This window comes from Garra rufa, chromosome 23, assembly GCF_049309525.1.
Source record: "Garra rufa chromosome 23, GarRuf1.0, whole genome shotgun sequence".
NCBI classification, from domain to species: Eukaryota; Metazoa; Chordata; class Actinopteri; order Cypriniformes; family Cyprinidae; genus Garra; species Garra rufa.
This window is the reverse complement of record NC_133383.1, coordinates 10,143,000-10,169,583: the sequence shown is the minus strand read 5'-3', so window position 1 is coordinate 10,169,583 and position 26,584 is coordinate 10,143,000. Positions and strand designations below refer to the sequence as shown.

Here is a 26,584-nt window from a genome sequence, read left to right as displayed (position 1 = left end):
TTGCTATAAAGTCCTCATGTTTTCTGTCAACTCTTTTGTGCATGTTTATGTGCATGTATAGACTCTGTCCAACTAGCACAGTGGTTCTCAGACAAATAAATACACAATTGTTTAATACCTACGTACAGTCAAACCAAAAAATGTTCAGACACCAGATATATTTTTTGATATTTTGTACTAGTATGTGCAGGACTCTATAGTTCATTTATGAAAGTGAGGATGGCAAAATAAAGTAAACTGTGACATATTATACCCAAAAATTCTTAATACAGTGGACTACCAGTAAATTTGATCAAATTTGATTTTGACCTGACCATGTTTTGTTAGCTTTCTATTAAAGTTATCTGACATTATCACGATGAATTTGTTCTGACACCGTTTAACTCTGAGTTCTTGTCATGTTTTATTACCATTTTCTAAACTATAGCAAATAAACTGATAATGTAAGAAATGTCGAAAGTGTCTGAACAATTTTTGTACTTTTGTACTTAAAAAAAAAAGTAAAAATGTAATGAAATATTATACATGTTTTTTTTTTCCGAGTTTGAGAACTGCTGACCTAGTAGACCCTATAACCTTCCTCTGACTTCTAGGAAGCTATGCTGGTTTTCTGGACAGAAGATTTTTAAAGGAAATCTACTATAAGTCCCAACATGTCAGCACTGAGCCGTCTCACAGGAAGTGCTGAACTTAGCTCAGCCCAGGTGTGGACTCCCTGAGCTCTCCTATCTGCATCTTGGTTCTGGACTCATGTAAGACTGAGCAGAAGCAGAACCATGTCAGAAACCCTCCAGCTGCCCGCACTGCAGATCCATGGCCCGGCAGACGGGGAGTGCAATGGCTGCGAGGTGGATTCGGCCCTGTCCAGCTCGTCCAGCCCGTCTCTGCGGCGCAAGCGCTTTAAAATGCGGCGTATGAAGAACGTCATGAGTGAGAAGGAGCAACTAGTGAAAGAACAACTTCCACGTTCCGGCTCCAAGGAGTACCTGCAGCTTCCGTCCATTGAGATCACGCCATCCAGCGACGAGGACGCGGCGTGGTCGAGCTGTTCCACGCCCAGCGCCTCTCCCCAACGCAGACGCTTCCTTCTGCGCAAGTGGCTGAGAGGAGGCGAGAAAAAAGAGCATGGCAGTGAGAGCAGGTCTGTATGAGTTTGAGACCGACCTGTCCGACTGAGCCCTTCATCCCCGACCCTCCTGCACTGCCTGATCTCTGCACACAACCCATCCATTCTCCATTCCCGCTGTCCATCATGATTAATGTGCACCATTTCATTTGAGTCTTCGTGCGAGCTTGCTCTGGTACATTACCTGTAGCAGAAAACCTTTGTGTTCGTGTCTGAATGTGTTTTTTCCATCTTCTCTGGAGGGACTGAAGTCTCTGCTGTGACATTTATAGGCTGGAGGGAAGAACAAGCGGCCGCCTGCTGCTGCCAGGAATGCTGACAGGAGTTTGTCTGGGGACGTCTTAAATATTCATGACTCTCGCTGGCTTTTAATAGACAAAGATACAACATGCAGTATATACGTATCTGCTATGACCTAAACATTTACTTCAAGCGGCTTTAACAATAGCTGAGTTTAGACTTGGAGTACACTACCAGTCAAAAGTATGGACACACCCATGGGCGACATTAGGGGGGGGCAAGGGGGGGCAGTTGCCCCCCCTGTGGTTAGTCATGGAATCCTCGACAGCCCCGCTGCAACTGCTTTAGCCAAGCTTAGGCTCGGTTGTACTTGGGAACTAGACGGTGCTATGTAAGCTTCAAACGAAAGCAAAGCAATTGAAGATCTGGCAAACTATCCAACGTGTTTTTGCAGCGTTGATCAATGTAGCCAATCACAGACATATCTGTTGTTTCCGAACAGTCTTGTCAGAATTCACTCACTGCTGAAAGCGCCTGATCGGTTTTTATTAAGTGCTGTTTTGTGCGCTCGTGAATCACCTTATGAGTGTAGACGCGATGTAAATAAAATATTAATTGTGTAGTTTAGAGAGCTTTATTAATTATAACGGAATTTTGTGAGATCTCTATGAATTTTTAGTGATAATAAGGGGAGCGTGCTTTGCACTTTCCAGGCTATAATCCATTTAGAATTTGTATGAAACTTTCGTTTTTCGGCACATGTAAGCTGATGTGTTTTGGGAGTGACATTTGCATATTTACGCTGGGTTTATTCTCGAAATAACGGTGAAGCAATTGACGGGATAAAAATATATTTTACCCTTCTCCCAAAACAACTTACTGTTTCATCTATAAAATAGTTCAGTTTTGTATGTAATGGTAAAATGTTTATATTTAGTTTCGTTTTTTATTTAGCTAATTTAGAAAAACGCTTGGAGCATTTTTTATTCGTTAAAAATATATATATTTACCGAACAGCGCCCAGCGGAAGACTGATCATAGTCTGTTTGATCAGTTTGCCTTCTCAAATCATCACGACTTGCCTAAAATGAAATCTATAGATATAAAACAGTTCAAGTATAAAACAATGGTAGTTTAAACGTTACAGATACATGTGAGCTATATGCGCATAGTTTGTGCAGAAAGTGGAAGCTAAAGCTTGCAGGACATCGAGGCACCAGCACAATCACTTGCAATTTTTTAATTGGAAGCAATTTAAAATTATCCGTCATTTTTGCTCAGAAAGTACGAGTAATACATCGAAAAAAACGTTACAGCATTTTTATAAAATAAAGAAAACAAAAATTATGTGCTTTCTGCCGTCTGGTTCTTGAACAGGAGTGCTTAACAAAATGAAGCGAACTGCATGCCTCACAGACATAATAAATACATTTATAGAAAGCTTTAAATTATTACTTAACGAAATAAAACAAATCAAAAACACAAACTCTTTCATGTAATCCGTAAAGATGAATTTCTCTCTGTGGGCGCGTCCAAAAAGGAGATTGCGACACTGACACAGAATACACAAATTAATTAATAAATAATTCATTTATGTCCTTACTCTTTCCTCGACACATTCATTGTTATTTATTTTTGCCGGTGCTTGGGGTGAGTTTTAGCCTATTGTGTGCGCTTGAACGCGGATTCAGCTGCGCTAAAGCACACTAAACAGTGTCTGAGTCGGTCTCAAAAGTGAAAGCGAAAGTGAAGTTTCGTGTTGTTTCCACCAGCGCGGCATTTTTTTTCTTCACCATAATTGATGGTTGTCTAAATTATGAAAATAAGGAGGAGGCTAAAACAGGCCCGATGCCGGCCCGGGTCTGAACTATGACGTGAAAATTGGCCCGAAGCCGTAGCCCTGGGGTGCAAAAAAAAAGTCAGGGCCCATCGGCCCGGGCTGAAGTGCAGCGCTTTAATTGACTGCTTTGATGTGCTGCAATACCGTAGGGCACTGTTTTAATGCTTACATCTGATTTTTTTTTCTTGCCCCCCCCTGACTCAAGAGTCAAATGTCGCCCATGGACACACCTGAAATATTATATACAGTTGGAGTCAAAAGTTTACATACACCTTGCAGAATCTGCTAAACGTTAATTATTTTACCAAAATAAAAGGGATAAAACCAAAGACTATAGAATACCCAAAACATGTCACTCGTATAGTTTTGAATGGGGAAAAATGCAACGTTCATTATGGCCATGAAGCCCCGCCTTCGTAGTGAAAGAGCCAATCGTTGATTTGTAAAGTCAGCACGTCACTGCAGCTGCCGTTAGAAGTCCTGGTTGTTATAGAAACAATCGGCGCTCTAAGACGTGCGCTCAGTACTGCGCATGCGCACTGGCTCATTGAGCCGAAAAAATAAGCGTTTTTAAAGGAACCATATTTATGAGGCAGTTCTTGTTGGATTTCTTTGGAGATTTAAAATATGAAATTTAATCGTCAGCTTGGTGAACAGTTTTGGAGAATTTGATGTTTCCCCATTCAAAGAGATGGGAGCTGCACTTGCCTGCCCGAGTAGCGTTTCAAAGATGGCCGCCGAGTGACATGACTTGTCTTGATAAAACTGCTCAAAAGTTTAGATTTTGTTCATGAGTCCCTTGTTTGTCCTGAATAGTTAAACTGCTGGCTGTTCTTCCGTAAAGTCCTTCAGGTTTTTCAGCATTTTTGTGTATTTGAACCCTTTCCAACAATGACTGTATGATTTTGAGATCCATCTTTTCACACTGGGGACAACTGAGGCACTCACATGCAACTATTACCGAAGGTATAAATGCTCACTGATGCTTCAGAAGGAATAACATTGCATTTAGAGCTGGGGGTGAAAACCTTTGAACAGAATGAGGATGTTTACATTTCTTATTTTGCCTAAATAATTTTAGTACTGCTCTTCAGAAGCTACTGAAGATGCTTACATGTTCCTCAGAAGACAAAATAAGCAAAATTTACCCTAGTCTTCAAATTAAAAAAGTTTTCACCCCCAGGCTCTTAATGCATTGTTTTTTCTTCTGAAGCATCAGAGAGCGTTAAAACCTTGTAATAATCTCTCAGTTGTTTTCATGACCTTATTATCATTTTAAAGTGTGGAAAATACTACTGATGAAGAATTAGCCGTGTGTGTGTTTGTGTAAACTTTTAACTGGTAGTGTACAGATAATTTATGATTTATAATCAATATTCCAATGTGTAGCTGAATGTTTGACATGACTGACACGAGTCAGTTATCTGCTGTGTACTGTAGCTGTCAGGTGTTTGCTAATAGAAAAAAACGTTTAAATTGTTTACCAATGTAGGTTATGTTATGTTGATCTGTTAGGTTGTTTCTCACCTGCTTCCTTTTCATGCAGTATGACACCCGGGGAACCACTTCTGTGGTTGAATGCACCGGATGTTTTTCTGTCATTTTTTCTTAAGCATACTTTGCACACTGTACTTGATAATCATGTCAAAGTTAACTGGTTAAATGTATGTAATGTAATGTATTGTTGTGTTGTTTGAGTTTATAGCGCTCTTGTCAAATAGTACACTCTCTGCTGTCCTCTAGTGGAAAACACTAAACGTTATCCTTCATATTTCTGTTTGAGGCACTTGATGCAAGTTTGTAACCTGTTAAACTACACATTGTAACTGTCAAACTACACATTGTGTGTCGATCTTGTATGTTTCGTTTTTGAGTATTTTTTGTTACCATAATTAAAAGACATCACTGTGTGTCAAACTCACATCCTGTTGTTTCATTCTCAGTATGAGTGAATATCTGGTGTGTATTTCTATTGTTGTGATTGTAATGTGACGCTCTGTGTTACAGCAGTCAGCAGAGCAGCCTGCAGAGCAGCCATGAGGAAGAATCTACACGCTACCTGAGCCCCAACGCCCGCGACGACAGGTACACACTCTGGGATGTCATTGTCAGTGTGTTTTACATGTTAAGGTATCTGGAAGCTGATTAATTGAGGCCTTACTCATCTTACATTTATGCATTATGCTGCTATTATCGTAGTTCCATGATATGTCCAACAGGGGTCAGTGATTGGTCAGCTCACAGTCTGGCTGAAGGCCAATTTATTCACTTGTAATGGGAAAATATGTATCTTATGTGATATGTGTGAAAATATTTATCCTAGTATAGATCAGAAATCTGAAATTAGTATGTCGTCTGCTCACTTTTGATATAAAAAAACAAGGAACCTGAAAAGGTACTTTTGACTTTTTCTAATGATGGTCCCTTTTCACATTTCCTAAGAAGAGGAAGCTGTCATGGTTGGGGTAATTTCTATAATGGTGAACGGAAAATACAACAAATGTGTATATATATTTTTTGCATTCTCATTTGCTCCAGCAGCAAAAGAAAAATTCACAATAGTGTTTCTATGATTTTCCAAAAGATGAAAAAATCAAGAAATTGATTGCTGTGGTTAGAAAAGAGAAAGATGTAAAATTTGCCATCACTTCCTCCTTATACTGTAAATATACACTGCTGTTTAAAAGTTTGGGATCAGTAAGATTTTTTAATGTTTTTTTTTTTTTAAAGGGGTCATCGGATGCAAAACTAACTTTTACATGTGGTTTGAACATTAATGTGTGTTGGCAGTTTGTGTACAAAACCACCCTACAATGATAAAAATCCACCCAGTGGTATTTTTTTTAATCTTTAAAAGTAATATCCCCTTTTTAAAATCAGATTATTCTCAGCGTCTTGTCGTTGATTGACATGAGCGTTTTAACTTGGACCCGCCCTCACCGAGCTGAAACGGTCCAACTCTGTCTGCCATTGTGTCGACTCAGGTGCAGAGGAAGACTCTAATTGAGCGATTGAGGTGTTCTGTTGTTGGATGTAATCGTGAACATAGCAGTAGTCATTTACTCCTGACATCTGAGCCGCTGAAGAGGCAGAGGACAACGTTACACTCGTTTTTAAAAGGAAAGTGCCGATCCCGATCTACATATGCATCTATGTTTGTGTGAATCATTCGTGATGCAGCTTCACCCACAGCAGAAGTGAGTATAAGGGTTTTTTATGCATCTTTGCAAACGGCCTTTCTTAATAATGTGCTTGTTGGCAAGTTTCGCCGATAAACGCGGCTAAAGTAAACATTACAACTCCTAATCCCTCAGCAGAGAGGGGTGGGGTGAGCAGAGCTCATTTGCATTTAAAGGGCCCAAGCGTAAAATGAGCTGAAAATTTGCAGAGCTAATTTTGACAAGATAAAAGGGTGTTTTTTACACTACTATTGAGAATTTTTAATCAAAGTATATTAGACACTTTTCATTAAGATTCTAAAGAATCATGTGAACTTGTGGAAAATGGGCATCCGATGACCCCTTTAAAGAAATTTCTTATGCTCATCGAGGCTGCTTTTATTTGATCAAAAATACAGGAAAAAAAAAGTAAAATTGGGAAACACTATTACGTTGTAAAATAATTTTTTTATATTTTTATATACATTAAAATTGCATCTAATAAGCTGATTTATTATCAGTGGTGGAAACTGCTTGGAACCTGTGATACTTTTTCCTTATGATTCTTTGCTTAATAAAAAATGAAAAAACAGCATTTATTTAAAATATTAATATTTTCTAACAATATACACTACCGTTCAAAAGTTTGGGCTCGGTATATTTTTACTTTTTTTTTTTTTAAAATTAATACTTCAGCAAAGATATGTTAAATTGATACAAAGTGATAGCAAAGGCTCACTGTATATTGTTAGAAAAACATTTATATTTTGAATAAATGCTGTTCCTTTTTACTTTTTATTCATCAGAAAATCCTGAAAAAAGTATCACAGGATCCCAAAAAATATTTGGCAGCACAACTGTTGCCAACATAGAGAATTTCATTAATAAATCAACATATTGGTATTATATCTGAAGGATCATGTGACACTTAAGACTGGATGGCTGATGAAAATTCAGATTTGCATCACAGGAATAAATTATATTTTAAAGTATTTTAAAATAGAAACCATTATTTTATATTGTAATAGCATTTCGCAATATTAAAGTTTTTTTCTCTGTGTTTTTGATCCAAAAAATGCAGCTTTGATGAGAATAATAGACTTTTAAAACACATTACAAGGCTGATCCCAACTTTGAATGGCAGTGTACATTAAATGTAAAAAAAAAAAAAAAAAAAAAAAAGGGAAAACACTTTACTAGGTTTATCAATTGTTAATACATGCGATGCAGCTTTATTGCAATTATTTCCTAATTGTTTTAATTTTCTGTTTATTGTCTAATTTTTTCACCTTTAACTATTTAACTTAGTGTTGTTATATCCCTGTAACACTTGGGAGTCGGGAGACAGACGTTCGGATCCAAGTGCAGGCTTTATTAAGAAGGCGTGGTACACAGACAGGGTCAATCACCGGCAAACAACAACAACGAGGATAATCCAAAGAGTAGTCAAACACAGGCAGAAGGTCGGGGCTGGCAGCGAGAATCAAAACACGGGGAGGAGTCCAGGAATGAAACACAGAGAAAACAAACACGGAAAGAAACGCTCGGAAATAATGACCAGATGGTGCAATAATACTTCGAGCCGGAAGTGTGTGTGTCAGTGGCTTAAATGCATGAGAGTCAATGTGAAACAGGTGTGTGCAGCAATCAGTGCAGTGGGAAACGAGGAGCAGGTGTGTGCAGTGATTGGTGCAGTGGCTTGTGGGGAATGAAGTCCAGAATGTGTTGTGCAAGAGTTCATAATGACAGGATAGACCACATACGTGACAATCCCATAGTGTTATTTTATTAAATATTTAGGTTCCTTTTTTATTTTTTACTTTGAGGTGGAAATATGCTGATCTGGCGTATTTTATATGACCAATAGTTTGCAAATTCAGCATTTGTCACTTGGCTTTTTTTCCTCATTTCCATCTTTGTCATTTCAGCAGATGCTGAAAAAGTTGACATGATGTGAACTTCCTGCAAGCAGCTGGTTTTAGTCTCAGTGTCTGCTCTCAAGTGTGGTTGAGAAGTATCTGTTTTTGGTGGTTCATGTTTTGCTTATGAAGTTGTTCTTCTTTCTGTGTCGAGTTCTGCATCTGGTGTCTGGTTTTGAGTCTGACCACAGATCTCACTCTTTGAATTGTGCCATCTCAAAAACAACTCTTGCTTCTTTCACTTTCCCATGGCAGAGCAGCAGAACAGCCCATTGCTTCTTTTGAGAGCTTATATTTTTGTCGTCATCTCAGAAATATCATAAACCAGGTGCTACACATTTTGAATCGGCTAAGCAAGTTTTGTAGTGAAAGCTCAGATTTTTAGCTGCGTTTGAATGTTCTTGTTGAGCCCAGCTGGCCAGAGAACACGCAGATACTTGAATATCATATGAGTGTTTTTTCATCTCCAGGCTTCAGGCGCTTGTTCATTGGTGCTTTTATTGGACTGCTTAGAACACAGTGTTCTTTCTTCTGGATTTATGAAATATGTCTTGTGAACATCATTGCTTGTACATTTAACTAATTTTGTGTTTGTTGCTGATAACGTTCATGAGCATTATGTACAATATGTTTGTCTAAAAAGAGGTCATTTGTGCACGAGTGTGTGTGCATCACACCTGCTAAAGTCAGTTTGTTAAAGTCAGTACGCACGCAGTCGCCAGCAACTCATTTTTGTGCACTCAGCAACCTGATTTCAGCTGATTCCTACGCTTATTTTTAAATCACTTTTGTGTTGTGACGTAAAAGCAGCTAATGCTCATTAAAGGTGATGAATGTTCAGCCTGTTTGTGTCCCGTTAGGCTGAATTGATCACAGCGAAGTACCTCAACATACATACACTGGCATTGGCATCAATGGTTCTATGAAGAACCTTGAACATCCATGAAACCTTTCAAATGCAGAAACGCATGTTCTTCAAAAATGGTTCTTTTAGGAACGGTTCACTGAAAGGTTCTTTGGAGAAACAAAAATGGTTCTTCTATGGCATCACTGCAAAAACACCCTTTTGGGTTATTTTTAAGAGTGTACAGTTAGGGCTCCCTTTTAGCCAGTATGAATTTGAATTTGAATCAAACTGGCCAGATCTCACAGAATGTTGAATTGAAATTTGAATTTGCAAATGTTTTATGAGAAAACATAATTTATTTCACTAATTTAGCCTAATTATGGCTATTTTTGTTTATGTAGTATACATAATTTCTTATCTGAACTATAAAACTGTAAATACTGTTAAAACAATTAAAGGAATGGTTCACCCAAATATTTCAATTCTGTTATCATTTACTCACTCTAATGTCTATTCCAACCTATGGAACAATAAAAAAGATAGTTTGAGAAATGTCTCAGTATTTTTTTTTGTTCATACAAAACAGTTTGGTTACTAGCATTTTTTGTTCCGCAATAGAAAGAAAGTCAAACAGGTTTAAAATGACATGAGGGTAAGTAAATCATGACATTTTTGGATGAACTATCCTGTTAATATCAATAAATATAGAATTTACGTTTAGCAGAATTTAAGTTTGTCACATGGTTTTCAGCGCCTATAAAAATAAATGTTGAAAGTATGTTTTAAATTAGTATGTTAATATTCTAAATGTAATGAAGTTAGTGTAGTAAAATGTATGTTATTTTATTATCTCAACTAATAATAATTAATATGATAAAATACACTATCAGTCAAAAGTTTTTGAACAGTAAGATGTTTAATTAAAAAAAAAAAGTCCTTTCTGCTCACCAAGCCTGCATTTATACTGTTTTCTATTTGAATGTATTTTAAAATTTCATTTATTCCTGTAATTTCAAATCTAAATTTGTAGCATCATTACTCCAGTCACATGATCCTTCAGGAATCATTCTAATATTCTCATTTGCTGCTCAAAAAAACATTTATTATGTTGAAAACAGCTGAGTAGAATTTTTTCAGTTTCTTTGATGAATAGAAAGTTCAGAAGAACAGCATTTATCCGAAATATAAAACTTCTGTAACATTATAAATGTCTTTATCACCACATTTGATCAATTTAAAGCACCCTATAAATAAAAGTATTCATTTGAATAACTTCTTCCCCCCTATTTCTATAGTTTCTAGTGTATAATGTTACAAAAGCTTTTTATTTCAGATAAATGCTGATCTTTGGATCATCAAAGAATCCTGAAAAAAATGTACTCGGCTGTTTTAAATATTGCTGATATTAATAATAATAAAAAATGTTTCTTGCAACCAGTAAATCAGCATATTAATATTATTTCTGAAGGATCATTTGACACTGAAGACTGGAGTAATGATGCTGAAAATGTAGCTTTATTATAATATATTCAAATGGAAAGCAGTTCTTTTTACAATATTACTGTTATTGCTGTACTTTGGATCAAATAAATGCAGACTTGGTAAGCTGACGAGAATTCTTAAAAAAAAGTAAAAATCTTACTGTTCAAAAACTTTTGACTAGTAGTGTATATGTGAATTAAGCTCAAATATTATAATTATTTACAGTAATTAATTAATTACAGTAATTTTATCAAATGTTTTTTTTTAAAAAAAGCCCCTGTATGTATATCAGAAATATTAGGGAATTTGTAATTTCCAGGCCTGGTCATGAAAAACAATTCTTAAATATGGAAATTTTTGCATTGAATGATCAGTATGTTTGTGCCCCCCAGTAATCAGAAAATCAAATTCTCAATAAATAGTCAAAATTTAAACTGCTTGTATGTCCATAAATTTAACTTACAATTCTGCATCCTTCTTGCCAATTTGATTCAGGTTCAGCCAAATCAACAGCGAAATCTACTCACCTTATCGCATCTGTCTCTCTTTGGGTTTTATATTATTATACACGGTTTTTGTCCACTAGCATGCAATCTCATGTGTCTCTGAGACTCTAATGGTCATATTAGCGTCTCTGCTGGTGGTCTGACCACTACCGCAGCTCAGGTGAGAAAACAAGATGTACTGATCCACAGCACACACACTGAGAAAACGCAGGATCTAGGTCACCGCAGGACAAGACGTGGCCTGTGTGGAGAAAGAGAGAGAGAGAGAACGAGAGAGGAGAGGCGGGGGTGAAGTGAGTTCAGTAATGAGGAGTCCTTATCCCGCTAGGGTGTGTGTGAAGCGTGTGCAGGTCCATTAGTTTAGAGCATCATGGTTCAGAGCAGGACTTTATCGTGCACCTCACCCGTCAAACTGGGCTGTCACCCACGGGTGTCCACGCTCAGGAAAAGACTGCACTTTCTCCGGGATCCGTGAGTACTTTTTGTGATTCCGCCTCTGAAAAGGCTCTTGAAAGGTGATGTGTACAGACTGTAATTGGCAGGCAGAAATTCATGGTCAGTTGATCCAGCCTGAATTACTGTAGCAGATACGGTTTCCTGCGATCTATTGAATTACGCTTCAATCTTGTACAGTAGAGACTTCAAGAGGACAGAAAGTTGAATAACACTCCTGATTATTCAATGTATTGATACATATAAGCCATGTTTGTGTGGTAATAATTTGTTCTCTAGCAGTTTTGAACTGATAGTCATATATTTGTGCATTTATAATGCCTTTTAATACACATGGTTTTATAGCGTTTTATGTTCTCAAATACTTATTTAAATAATACAATGCATACTGGTTCTTGTAATGCATTTTAAATGTATAATGCACTAAAAGCATGTGGTCAGATGTGTTTAGTTAACAGGTAACATGCTATTATGAATCATAACTGTGGTTAAATGTATTCATGCAAAAATATAATGCATTACAATGTGCGTTATAAGATATTGAACTTATCTGTTGTTACGTGTCACTGTGCTGTACTGTGTGAACTACTCTGTAGTTTAGAAGATAAAAAATGGTAAATAGAGAAATATACAAGCATAAGGTTTCAGTAGTTCACCCAAAAAAATGAAAATTACAATTTCATTATCTTCTCACCATTGTGTCATTCAAAACCTATATGTGACCCTGGACCACAAAACCAGTCTTAAGTTGCTGGGGTATATTTGTAGCAATAGCCAAAAATACATAGTATGGGTCAAAATTATTGTTTTTTCTTTTATGCCAAAAATCATTAGGAAATTAAGTAAAGATCATGTTTCATTAAGATTTTTTGTAAAATTCCTACTATAAATATATCAAAATCTACTTTTTGATTAGTAATATGCATTGTTAAGAGCTTAATTTGGACAACTTTAAAGGTGATTTTCTCAGCATTTTGATTTTTTTGCACCCTCAGATTCCAGATTTTCAAATAGATGTATCTCGGCCAAATATTGTCCTATATAAACCATACATCAATAGAAAGCTTATTTATTGAGCTTTCATATGATGTATACATCTCAGTTTTGTAAAATTTTACCTTATGACTGGTTTTGTGGTCCAGGGTCACATATGACTTTTTGTCTTCTACGCAGCACAAAAGGAGAGATTTATCATAATGTACTGGACGCTTTCTTCCATGCAGTTACAGTGAATCGCCACAGAACCTTTCAAGCTTCAGAAAGGATGCAGTGTCATTAAATAGTCCATATGTGACCCTGGACCACAAAACCAGTCATAAGGGTCAATTTTTAAAAAAATTGAATAAATAGGCTTTCTCTTGATGTATGGTTTGTTAGGATACATTCTTAAAAATAAAGGTTCTTCACAGCAATGCCATAGAAGAACCATTTTTGGTTCCACAAAGAACCTTTCAGTCAAAGGTTCTTTAAAGAGCCATCTCTTTCTTACCTTTTTATATCCTGAAGAACTTCTTTCGCCCCAAAGAACCTTTTGTGAAACAGAAAGGTTCTTCAGATGTTAAAGGTTCTTTATGGAACCATTTAGACAAAAAGGTTCTTCTATGGCATCGTGAAGCACCTTTATTTTTAGTTAATTTTTAGAGTTTATGATGATATCTGGTCGAGATACAACTATTTGAAAATCTGGAATCTGAGGGTGCAAAAATCAAAATATTGAGAAAATTGCCAATAAATTTGTCCAAATGAAGTTCTTAGCCATGCATATTTCTGATCACAAATTACATTTTGATATATTTACAGTAGGAAATGTACAAAATATCTTTATAGAACATGATCTTTACTTAATATCCTAACGATTTTTTGGCATAAAATAAAAGTTGATATTTTTGACCCATACAATGTATTTTTTTTGCTATTGCTGCAAATATACCTGTGCTACTTAAGACTGGTTTTGTGGTCACATTTGACATTGTAAACGATTTACCTTTGAGACCAGTTGAAATCGTTCATTTTGTAAAGAAATCATTCGGTTTTATGAACTGGATTCACTGAAAAGAATCTGATTCAAAAGAACAAATCAGAAAACTTGGACTGCTTTTAAGTTGTTTTGGTGCTTTTTTTTGCCATTTTGGAGCTTAAAGGAACTGTATGTAAGAAATTTATTTCAGTTAATCATGAAATGGCCCTGACATGTCACTAGACATTAAGAAATCATGTTCATTTCAAATACTTATATCACTGAAAACAGTGGTCCGGCCAGGATATTGTCATTTAAAAGTGACAGTTGCAGCCCTCAACTGATGTTATTGTTGTCATTTTGTGTTTTGGTCTGAGGCTCCACCCTCCAGCTATCTACCAATCACAAAGTCAGTAGAGTTTCGTCATCTGGGTTGCCAGCTCTGTTCCAGCTGCAGCTATGAACGTGTCGGATAAAACATGTATAACGTTACGAAACCTAAAAGACCTCGTTATGAATCCGAAATACGTCGTGACAAAGTCCGAAATAAAACAAGGATTTGTATAGGAGATGCCTTTGAAAGATGAAGACGGCTGAAAACGGAGAAGAATTTGAAGACAGACGCCAACGTTGCTAATTTTCTCCTGGACAGGTAAGATTCATCTATGTTTGGCTAACTTTGCTTCCGTACACAGTGGATTTTCCACGGTCACCCGTGCTAAATACGTTCATAAAAAGATTTATATCGCACCACTAGCAGGGTATGAAAACAATCTATGTTCGACTGAAATGTGATATTATACCGTGTCTACACCACAACAGCTAAAGTCGGTCTACACTGGACGCGACAAAGCGACCATTGCAAATCATTTTAAACTTTGTGTGAGCACGTCATAAATAGAACGCGGCAGCAGATTACTGTCGGGGATTTGCCGTGTCGCACCGCATCCAGTGTAGACAGCATAATAGGTTCTATTGTATTTTGTCGCGTCGCGCCGCGCCCCTCGCGTCCAGTAGACACGGTGTTACAGTACATCTTTACGAAATATTTGGCTAATCGCCATTAGTAAATTTTTGCGATACATAATTACTTCGCAAAACATCTCTCGTGAAGCATAAACATAATTAACAGAAAGAAAAAAAAATTACTGTGTAGGACTCGTCACTTGCTATTAGAAGCTCCTTGTAGCAGCCTACGTTCCTGCTGGATCCTGGTGCTTAGCTGGCAACCTCGAGTCAGGGGGGAGAGGGAGGGGATACACCATTCTACAGTATTTTGAAAGTGATTGCAGTACCAGTTTTGGCCACAAACCTACATATGGTTCCTTTAAAAGACCCTGTTCTTTTCACTTTTTATAATACTGAAAAGAGCAGCCAGGATATTCTTCAGAAATTCTGCTTTTGAGTTCTACAGAAGAAAGAAAGCTGTACAGGTTTGGAATGGCATGAGATTCAGTCAGTGGAGATGGATTGAACTCTCCTTTTAACAAAGTGATGCTATATAGAACACACGTCACACACACGAGTGAAAGGATGAGAGAGTGAAAGAGTCATGTCTTGTTCTTCTGGTCAACATGAGCTCAGGGTCACTGTGTTCCTGTCACTGTAACTAGACTAACTAGATCTGTTTCTCTTCAGGCACAAAGCTTTGATGAACACAGATGCAAGTGTGTGTGTGTGTGTGTGTGTGTGTGTGTGTGTGTGTGTGTGTGTGTGTGTGTGCGTGCGCGGACTAGTGTGCCTGTTCTTTAATTAGCAGTTGTTCAAAGCAAACTTATTAACAAGGAAATCACTCTGCTGGCTTCATTCTCTATTCCTCTGTGTATTTAAGGTAAGATCAGACCTTGTACATTGGACAGGGTTTTTGTTTTGACATGATCAGCAACATTCTGAGTTGCCCTTTCTGCTATAGTTTGTTGGGAAGTGCTTATGCTGCAAAAGAAAAGTGCAGCGAGCCTATAACAGGACGCATACATTATTCACTGCTTTCTCTCCATAAAAAACTTCTTGCTATATTTAACGTTCTATATTTCCCAACAACGTCCATGTAGTTTACAATGGAAGCCCGTTTCCACCATTGAATATAGAATAAAGAAGGTAATTGCAACTTTTTATATAGTTATAAAGTCAGAATAGAAACTTACAATTGTGAGAAAAATGTCAGAATTAATCTTGCAGTTCTGACATCATTTCTCAGAATTGTGAGTTTACATTCTGACCTTATAACTCACAATTGCAAGTTAATATCTCACAATTCTCAGAACAAAAGTCAGAATTGCACATTTGTATCATAAACTCGCAATTCTGACTTTTTTCCCTCAAAATTGAGATATAAACTCACAATTCTAGCTTTTTTCTCAAAATTGTGAGATATAAATTCACAATTCAGATTTTTTCTTCAAAATTGTTAAATATAAATTCGCAATTCTGACTTTTTTTTCTCAAAATTGTGAGATATAAACTCACAATTCTGACTTTTTATCAGAATTGTAAGATATAAACTTGCAATTCTCACTTTTTTCTTAAAATTGTGAGAAATTCGCAATTCTATCTTTTTTCTTAAAATTGTGAGATATAAACTCAGAATTCAGATTTTCTTTTCTTAAAAATTGTGAGATATAAACTCACAATTCTGACTTTTTTCTCAAAATTGTAAGATATAAACTTGCAACTCTCACTTTTTTCTTAAAATTATGAGAAATAAACTCGCAATTCTTTTTTCTTTAAATTGTGAGATATAAACTCACAATTCAGATTTTTTTCTTAAAAATTGCAAGATATAAACTCGTAATTTTGACTTTTTTCTTAGAATCATGGAATATAAACGTGAAATTCTGACTTTTTTCTCTAAATTGTGAGATATAAAATCACCATTCAGACTTTTTCCTCAAAATTGTAAGATATAAACTTGCAATTCTGACTTTTTTTCTCAAAATTGAGTTTATATCTTGAAATTCTGACTTTGTAAAACCTAATTAACACGTTATAAAGTCAGAATTGTAAGAGATAAATGAGCAAATCAGAGAAAATAGCTTTTAGTCTTTTTTCCCTTCAGAAATGGACATATAACTTTCTATACAATTTCTCAAAATTGTGAGATATAAACTCTTCTGACCTTTTCCTCAAAATTGTGGAATATAACTCGCAATTCAGATTTCTCCTTAAAATTATGAGATATAAACTTGCAATTCTGACTTTTTCTTCAAAATTGTGAGATTTAAACTCGCAATTCTGACTTTTTTTGGAATTGTGAGATATAAACGTTTCTCAGAATTGTGAGATACAAACTCACAATTATGACTTTTTTTCTCAGAATTGAGAGTTTATATCTTGAAATTCTGACTTTGTAAAATCCAGTTAACACGTGATATGAAGTCAGAATTGTAAGAGATACATTTGCAAATCTGAGAATCTTTTTTCGTCCTCAGAATCGGACATTATAACTTGCTATTGGTGAGTTTATATCTCACAATTCTGAGATACAAACTTACAATTCTGAGAAATGAAGTCAGAACTGCAAGATATAAACCCCCTCAGAATTGGACATTATGCTATTGGCGAGTTTATTTCTCACAATTCTGAGAAATGAAGTCAGAACTGCAAGCTATAAACTTGCGATTCAGACTTTTTTCTCAAAATCGTGATATATAAACTTGCAATTCTGACTTTTTCCCTCAAAATTCAGTTGTTTTTTTTTCTCAGAATTGTGAGACATAAACTCACAATTTTGACTTTTTTTCCTCAGAATTGAGAGTTTATATCTTGAAATTCTGACTTTGTAAACCCCAATTAACGTGTTATAGGTGTTGTAAGAGATAAGTTTGCAAATCTGAGAAAATATCAGTCTTTTTTCGCCCTCAGAATTGGACATTGTAATGTGCTATTGGCGAGTTTGTATCTCACAATTCTGAGAAATTAAGTCAGAATTGCATGATATAAACTCGCAATTCTGACTTTTTTCTCAGAATTATAAGATAGCAGTCTTTTCACCTCTCAGGATTGTACTTACTTGCAATTGCAAGTTTATATCTCACAATTCTAAGATATAAATATATATATATAAGAAGTTGGATCTGTACATACTGTATATGAACACTTACAGTAGATCAAGAAGTTTAGATTTGTTCAGTATTGAATTTCAGATTGATCTGTCTTTCCATCAAGATATTGGCCGTCAAAATAGTTGTAAGATTCTGAAGCACATCATTGCTTGCCATTGTTCCTGTAATACTTTTACAGTGTGCTTAATATGCTCTGGTTGCCTCATTTGTTCTTGTGTTCATATTTAATTGGCCAGATCCCTGTGAAAGATGTGCAGGCTGTCTTTCATCTGCAATTGGACAGAAACCTGCAGCAGCAGTGTCCTGTTACCAGAGCTGATGATTCATCAGAGAACTGCAGACTGATGTTATCTAATACCCCAATCAGATACTGCTCTCTCTCTCTTTCTTGCCATCTCTCACGCTTTCTTTTCCACTGAGCTGTAAACGGAATCCCATCTCTCATAGTAAGCTCATGGGCACTTCTGACTTCCCGTTAAATGGATGCTTTCCCCAGCCATACGTAAACTGGGTCCTCTCTGTCTGTCTGTCTGTCTGTCTATGGGCACTGAGTTGTTTTACTTGCAGATTAAACTAACTCTCAAAGTCCTTTGGGTTCTTTGTCAGGAAGAGTGGGCCGTATAGAGCCAGTGAAAGTAGGTCATGAGCGACTGATTGAGTTCTCCTTCCTGTGTGGGATTCACTAGTGCTGCTGTATAAATCTCAGTAAAACACCAGAGACCTCAGTGTTTGTATCATAAGTCATCTCCTTAGTAATCTGCGAGGTATGAGTACATCTGCCTGGAATCTGCATATATATTCAGAATCGTAACTATATTTCATGTTTTGATCATTTTAAAACATTTTGGAATAAATGTGCCCTAGCTGCCAATAATAGTTTAATAGTGTATTGTATTTATAGTTAGTTTGCCATTGTTAACTTTTTCTCCTATTTTTGCTGTAATGTGTCACAAACTGATATTCCAAGCCAATTATTAGGCCAATATTTTGCCTTGGCATCAGCTAATAACGGTTTTTAGTTTGGCCCCTTGTTGTTGTTGTTTCGCTTTCAGCGTAAAACTCTTCCCACAGCATTGTCAGTGCATAGTAATAATTTATAAATACATTTCTGAGTGAATTTTCACTAAAGATTGTATAAAATAAGTGTTCATTTGAATAATATTGCTCTCATATTAGCATTATATCAGGAATTGCCTCTCTTTTGAAAAAAAAAGAAACGGTTGACAAATAGTTCTTTTCAGTGGTAAAATTGTTGTATTTGCTAGTCAGGGTTGTGTGCAGTGCATGGGTGTGTGTGTTTGTGTGTGTGTGTGTGTGTGTGCACGCAGGGATTAGCTGCCTCACTTCACTTCTCCAGTATGCTCACTAACTGAGCCTGACAGTCACCTCATCACCTGACTGCTCACGCTCTCTTCTCATTGGCTGGCTGCCGTCAGCCTCCATGTGGCAGTGAGCTCAGTGATATCGAGGGGGCGGGGCTATGTGGCAGCTCTTGGAGGCTGTTGGGCTGCAGAGCTAAACATAGCAGAACTCCAGCCTCCTCTGGCCCGGTTCCGCAGGGCCTGCTGGAGCCAGAGATCCTCGTCTGCGCTTCCCCACTCAGACCCCCAGAGACCCAGCAAGGGCAAAGGAACATGTGCAACCGATGACGCAACTGATTACATGTGCAATGCTGGACGCTGAGAAACTCTAAAAGAACTGCAGATGAAATTATAAAATTTTAAATTATTTTTCCATATTTGAACATATTCCCTATTTGGACATCAACTGCCTTTGGAACAAGTAAAATCACTTATTAGATCATACGTGACCCTGGAACACAAAACCAGAAAGTGAAAAATACTCTGTGTGGGTCAAAATGATACATTTTTTTTATGCCAAAAATCAGGTTATTGATTATGTTCCATGACAATATTTTGTAAATTTCCTACCGTAAATATATCAAAACTTAATTTTTGATTAGTAATATGCATTGCTAAGAACTTCATTTGAACAACTTTAAAGGCGCTTTTCACAATATTTAGAATTTTTTCACCCTCAGATTCCAGTTTTTCAAATAGTTGTATCTCAGCCAAATATATTCCTATCCTAATAAACCACACATCAATGCAAAGCTTATTTATTCAGCTTTCAGGTGAACTAATGACTGGTTTTGTGGTCCAGGGTTACATAATAGAATCAGAATATGAATGTATGTAAGGATATCATATAATTATATAACCCCAAGGTGGAGTGAACATCGTCTGTTTTTAATTTTGTCCTCACAAACCTATACCCGTACATTTTGTTTCCAGATAAAATTGTTTTAGACAACATACAGTGTGTTGGGTTCACATTCAGAACCTGTGATGGAGCTGTCCATTCAGCACCACAGTGACATGCACTCACTCTGATTGGCTAATGCTTTTACAGGGACTCATTCTGATTGGCCAATCCTATGCAGGATTGGAAAATGGGAATTATATGGCTGTTTTCGAGGTTCAGTGGATGTGTTTAGCAATCTTTGTGAATGTGCTTGTGTGCAGTCTTTTAAAAAGTATCGTAGTCAGAAATAGTAGTCCTCATTCTAGTCTCTCTTTTTATGTCTCGCTTATGTGTCTTTCTACTTAAAGGGATAGTTCACCCAAAAAGGAAAAATCTGTCATTAATTATTCCTCTCATGTCGTTCCAAACCTGCAGGACCTTCGTTTATCTTTAGTACACAATTTAAGATATTTTTGATGAAATCCGACACGTTCAAGGCCCAGAAAGGAAATAAGGACATTGATAAAATAGTCCATGTGACATCAGTGGCTCAACCATAATGGTATGAAGCAAAATCAATAAAAATAACAGAGACAGTAACTCAGCAGAGTCTAAATGTCACATCCCTCAAAATATGAGTGAATAGTGACAAATTCAGCCCTTTTTCTGAACACATATGTGTTCAGACTGCCTGTGGATGTTTCTGTGAGCTGTGTGTCGATGGGTTCAGAGAAGCTCTGCTAGCCTGTACACGTGACTTGATATTTGCCATACTTTCAGCCGTGTCTATGTGTGGCATATAGCAGCTCAAACTGGAATAGAACAAGACACCAAACAATACATTTCTCTCATCCTCACACACAGTGTTTACCGTTCATCTGTATTAAGGGATTAGAGGACCAGCTGTCGACTGTCTCATAGTCCCTCGCACATACAGCAGCAGTAAGACCGGACAGGAATCTCTTTGAGTCAGGAAGGAAGCAGGGGGGAGTGGCCTAAAGGATCCGAGCATGCTCAGTGAGCGCCGGATTGAGACTAGAGCCGCTCATGCCCTCATCTGCAGGAAGAGAGAGAGAGAGGCTGCTGCATTTCAGAGAGGTGCACATGAGCGCTAAACACACAGGATGTGGAAGTGTGGTTGGCCCTGCACTTTCATGCAGAATGAAGCGTTCTGATTTGGGCTGATCGCCAGTGCTTAGGATCACCCGAACCGACCCGGATTAACATCCAGCTCGGGATGCCTTGGGAAAGGCGGCCCGTGAAATGGGAAGATGACACTGTGGGATCAGGACAGCCTGTACCGCACTAATGAAAGGCTTCAAGCTCGCCTGGTAAGATAGACAGGCAGATGCCAACCGGTCTTCGCCAACCAGCGTGTATGTGCCATTTTAGTGTTGCAGGAAAGAGATTTTGGCTTGCCGTGCTTATCCTAAACACCTGCATTGTGCGGTATGCGCTCTGAATCTGTCGCTGTCAAGATCTGCAATGACGTATTAGTGTCCACTTGTTTACATCAACCAAGTACAGCGTCGACTTGGTCTGATGACTGAATTCATTTTCCGTAGCTCCAGGCGATTGGCAGACTCACAGCTGAGGCAGAGATGGTTAAGTTTAATGTTAAACTTTTAATGGTTATGTAACAGTGCCCTCTCAGATGGCAGAATGATTAGATTATTTAGGAGCATTGAATTCAGGACAGATTAGTCTTTGAAGTGACAGTGCAGTTTTCATATTCTTTTCATCCTAAATTCAGTTTTTCATTTTTCCTGTTTCTTGCTACATGTGAACAAAACAAAATGTTGTGTGCTCAAAGTTATTTGTGATATAGGTGCTTGCTGGCAAGATTACATTTAAAAAATGAGCAAAACTGTTAAAAATTGCCTATTTATGTTATGTTTTTATTATGATGCAGTTGATTTAAAGAGTTTTAAATGTTTGTCACATTGAACTGTGTCTTAGACACAGTTTTGTTAGTTGTAATGCCCGACTGTGTGTTTAAAGTTTGATAAATGCCAGTGTTTGGCAATTATGCTGCAAATCAGTTCCACTAGATCAGAAGTTGATAAAGCTTGTGTTTATAAAGACCTTGGTGTTGAGATGTCTCATCTGATAAAGCTACTGCCTTGATTTTGTGGTCTTAAGACATTCAAAATCACATTAGAAAAAGTCTCCACATAAACACATTAAAAGGGATAAAAACCTTAAACACAGGTTATCATGACATCTTTACCATAGCATTTGCAAGAAATGTGTTGCATGTTTTATACTAAATGTATTTATATTTGATATACAGCCATCTCCCACTGCTACCCATGTGATATTGCATTTATACAACAGTTCGACGGCACGAGTGTGTAAATACATAAGAAACAACAACGGAGTGTCTTGATAAACCTCTTTTGTGCAAACAATTTTTTTCCGCCATGGATTCAAATCTCATGTTGACAGTTTAACAGCTGAGCCTGAGCTGAGCATAACTATTTAAAAAAATGTCACTTTAGAACTAGTAACGCAGGAACGTTGATGAAGCTTTATGAACTTTATGAATAAGCTTTTGATATATAATGAGATATAACCACTAGAGACATCAAATTTCTGAAGATCTGGCCAAGGTTAGGCTGCTCTTGGTGGGTTCATGAGCACTGAGCGGCCCCTGATGCCTGGAGCTCACATCTCTGAAAACATTAAAGCAAATTTGGAAATACTGTAGATGATCTTTATTTTCTCGCATATTTGAAGTCTAAACAAGTGCATTCTCACCTAAAAAAAACTACATTCCGTGACATAAAAACAGTATTTTTTTATAAAATTATAGTGGATTTGGGCATCCGCCATGACACTCGCTGTAAGAAATATTTGTGTGAGACAAGAGTGATACAAGAGTGAAGTTTTGTTATCGGTAGAATATCACACCTCTGGAAAAGGCTCTCAGCCAATCAGATTCAAGAACTGTTGTATAAGAATTTTTATTAAAACTTAATTTAGTTCATTAAAATGCATTAAATAGCTTGGCCACTAGTTCTAGTATGAGGTTTCCCAGACACTCGCCCTGTTTGCCACTGGTCCAAAAAGAAACAGTCCTGTCCCAAACTCACGTCATTAGTTGATGGAAATTAGACCAATAACACCATGTTTTTTGTATATATACCATGGTATTGAATGATTCATACCCATCTTTCTGGAAGTATTTTCTGTGAATGTGCGAGATGGACGATTCATTAGCCACTGTAGGTAAATAGCTAGACGTATAACAAATGCAGTAAACCGTTAAACTGTTTATGTATGATTATGACGATACATTTACATTTACATTACATTTATTCATTTAGCAGAGGCTTTTATCCAAAGCGACTTCCAAATTGGGAATACAGCAAGTGATTCATCCTAAGGAGGCAGATCAACATAGGAAGTGCTCAAAAATACCATATATCAGGCGTTGTTAGATGAGTACAGGCTAGAAAGGGAAGAACAAGAAAGAGAGGACAACAAAGTTTTTTTTTAATTTATTGAGTCAAATAGTGTCGAAAAAGATGGGTTTTCAGCAGTTGCTTGAAAGCTGTTAAGGAGTCTGCACTCCGAATAGCGGTGGGAAGATCATTCCACCAGGCAGGAACGTTGAACGAGAATGTCACTTTTTCCCTTCATTGGTGTATTTCTATAGATTTCTGATCATTAGCTGCTCTGCGGTAACAGTATGGACAGTCTCAGCATCTGTGTGCTGCTGTGTCCTCTGGTGGGACTCTTGCTCTCAGCGCTGTTAAATGAGCACTGCAGAGTGTGTCCTTGGATCGGATCTCTCACGGGTGTCCATCTGTGTGTGTTTACTGCAGTGAAATCCAAGAGACATGTTGATACACAATTATGAGTCCCTCATGAAAACTCATCACAGATTTACTACTCTTCTTACCATTTTGTTTACTTTTATATGATTTTTTTTAATAATCCTGTTTGATAATACAGCTTTATAGTGTCTATTTAGTAGAATACAGTATAGAGAGGATGTACTTCCTAAGGCAGATGTGGTCACATGACCAGCTCCCTCTAGTGCAGTCTGTCTCTAGTGCATACTGCATAGCATAGACTGTATACTGCATACTATAAAAATATGTGTGTGTGTGTGTGTGTGTGTGTGTGTGGTATGAAATGATATCAAATGGTAGTACATTACTGACAGATGATCTAACTGTATGTTGTCTATAATTGTTAATCTTAAAAGGTTAAGTATGTATTTTTGCAGTTATATAAGACAACAAATTGGAAATAGAGGTGCATTGCATTGTGGGATGTGCCCTTCCAAGAAGTGTGCTCTGATGTATACTGTACATTTTGGCAGTTGTACAGTAGAAGGTCTGCTGGGTATTCTATGCATACAAAATTTTGCATGCCTTTAACAGTAAACATACTGTTTACTGTTATAAAGTTTTATTACACTAAAGATGGGCTGGTTGTTCCAGTTATGTTTGTTTGTGGTGATTTGTTGTCGTAGCACAGCTGAAAAGTATTGCAGTGTATTACACCGCCCTGACTGAGCAGATTACAGGCCTATTTTAAGCAGAGATATGCTCTCTCTCTTTCTATCTCTCTCTGATTCTGTGTAGATCAGACTAATTTGATTTGATTCACACATTCATGGTTTGATGTGATATTTATTTTTATTATATCACAATGTTGTGCTTGAATTATGATTAATCTGATGCGACCCATATTTATGACCCTGGACCACAAAACCAGTCATAAGGTTAAATTTTACAAAACTGAGATGTATACATTATATGAAAGCTCAATAAATAAGCTTTCTGTTGATATTGATTGTTAGGATAGGACAATATTTGGCCGAGATACATCTATTCGAAAATCTGGAATCTGAGGGTGCCAAAAAATCAAAAATACTGAGAAAATCACCTTTAAAGTTGTCCAAATTAAGTTCTTAACAATGCATATTACTAATCGAACATTACATTTTGATATATTTATAGTAGGAATTTTACAAAAAATCTTCATGGAACATGATCTTTACTTAATTTCCTAATGATTTTTGGCATAAAAGAAAAATCGATAATTTTGACCCATACAATGTATTTTTGGCTATTGCTACAAATATACCCCAGCGACTTAAGACTGGTTTTGTGGTCCAGGGTCACATTTGATCTCTGTAATTTAATGTAGCTCAGTACAGCTGATCTGATTTGACTCAAATTTTTATCTGATTCTGATCTGATTTAATTTTGATCTCATTTGACACTGATGTGATGGGATCTAACTAAATCATGATCTGATGCAATTCACGAGACCTTAAAATGGACAGATGACAGTTTAAACAGACCTTTCTGAACTTATTAGACTCTCATCTAATCATAATCTAATTTCTGATTTTGATCTGACTCTGTTCTAAAATGCATATACTTCCAGTCCAATTTTTAAAATAATTGGGTTTTTTGAATGTTTTTAAAGGGGTCTTATTATGCTCTTTTATAAAGTCTTTATTTTGTTTTGGGGGTGCACTAGAACATGCTCTCATGCTTGGTGGTTCAAAAAAATGTGTTATTTTTCACATAATTTACATTATTACAATAGCTTTCTCCCCAGGCTGGCAGAAATGGCTTGGTTAGTTCCGGGTTTGATGAAGGTCCACCTTCTGAAAAACGAAATGTGTTGTGATTGGTTAGCAGTCTCACTGGGTTGCAATTGGTGAACAGTTTGCCATGCCCCTTCCCAAAGCAGCAAGTTCAGTGGACAACTGCGCAAGCTAGATTAAAGTGATTCTTACATTTTAAATATGAATATTTTTATTACAAAAACACATTGGATCACTAAAGGAGGCTTTTACTACAAAACGCTTAAAACAAACGCTGTAGTCCAAAGGAGCCGTTCGTTATAGTTCTTGAAAAGGTTTTTTTGTTTTTTTTACTAATGCATCTATGCATCTATGACTTTGAGATTTGTAACTTTGTAGATGTTTTTATGCCCAAACATACACACCACACACTGGCTAAAATTCAAAAAGTGAAAAAGCATAATTGGACCCCTTTAAAAAAGTCTCACCAAGGCTGCATTTATTTGATTACAAACACAGTAAAAATAGTAATATTGTGAAATATTATTGCAATTTAAAAGAACTGCTTTCTATTTTAATTTATTTTGACATTTAATTTATTCCTATGTTGCAAAGTTGAACTTTCAGCATCATTCCTCCAGTCTTTAGTGTCACGTGAATCTTAAGAAATCATTCTGATATGCTAATTTGATGCTGAAGAAACCTTTCTTCTTATTATAAATGCTAAAACTGTTTTTGCTGCTTAAAAGTTTGCAAAATGTATATTTCAAATAAATGCTGTTTCCAAGTTTATTAAAGGAGTAGTTCACTTTCAGAACAAAAATGTACAGATAATGTACTAACATACTCAGCCCCTTGTCATCCAAGATGTTCATGTCTTTTTTTCTTCAGTCGTAAGGAAATTATGTTTTTTGAGGAAAAAAATCTCAGGATTTCTCTCCATATAATAGACTTCTATGGTGCCCTGAGTTTGAACTTCCAAAATGTAGCTTCAAATGGCTCTAAACGATCATAGCCGTGGAAAGAAGGGTCTTATCTAGCAAAACGATCGGGTTATTTTCTAAAAAAAATTACAATTTATATACTTTTTAACCTCAAATGCTGCTTTTATCTAGCTCTGTGAAAAACACCAAATCAGCATATTAGCATGATTTCTGAAAGATCGTGTGACAGTGAAGATTGGAGTAATGCTGAAAA

General features: G+C 36.7%; 2 protein-coding genes across 2 annotated transcripts in view; both read left to right on the top strand.

The window, feature by feature from the left end:
- The first annotated feature begins 626 nt into the window (after nucleotides 1–626).
- On the top strand, nucleotides 627–19,238 carry LOC141298910 (uncharacterized). The gene is made up of 4 exons (XM_073829211.1): nucleotides 627–1,141; nucleotides 5,214–5,291; nucleotides 11,242–11,278; nucleotides 19,026–19,238. Exons 1-4 carry the CDS (start codon nucleotides 777–779, stop codon nucleotides 19,236–19,238), a joined length of 693 nt encoding a protein of 230 aa, XP_073685312.1. The 5' UTR covers nucleotides 627–776.
- A 1,729-nt stretch (nucleotides 19,239–20,967) lies between these two features.
- gramd1ba (GRAM domain containing 1Ba) overlaps nucleotides 20,968–26,584 on the top strand; it is a 36,152-nt gene continuing 30,535 nt past the window's right edge. Inside the window, exon 1 of the mRNA XM_073829133.1 lies at nucleotides 20,968–21,164. Within this exon, the coding sequence (XP_073685234.1) occupies nucleotides 21,142–21,164 (23 nt within the window). The 5' untranslated portion in view covers nucleotides 20,968–21,141. The remainder of the gene's footprint in view (nucleotides 21,165–26,584) is intronic.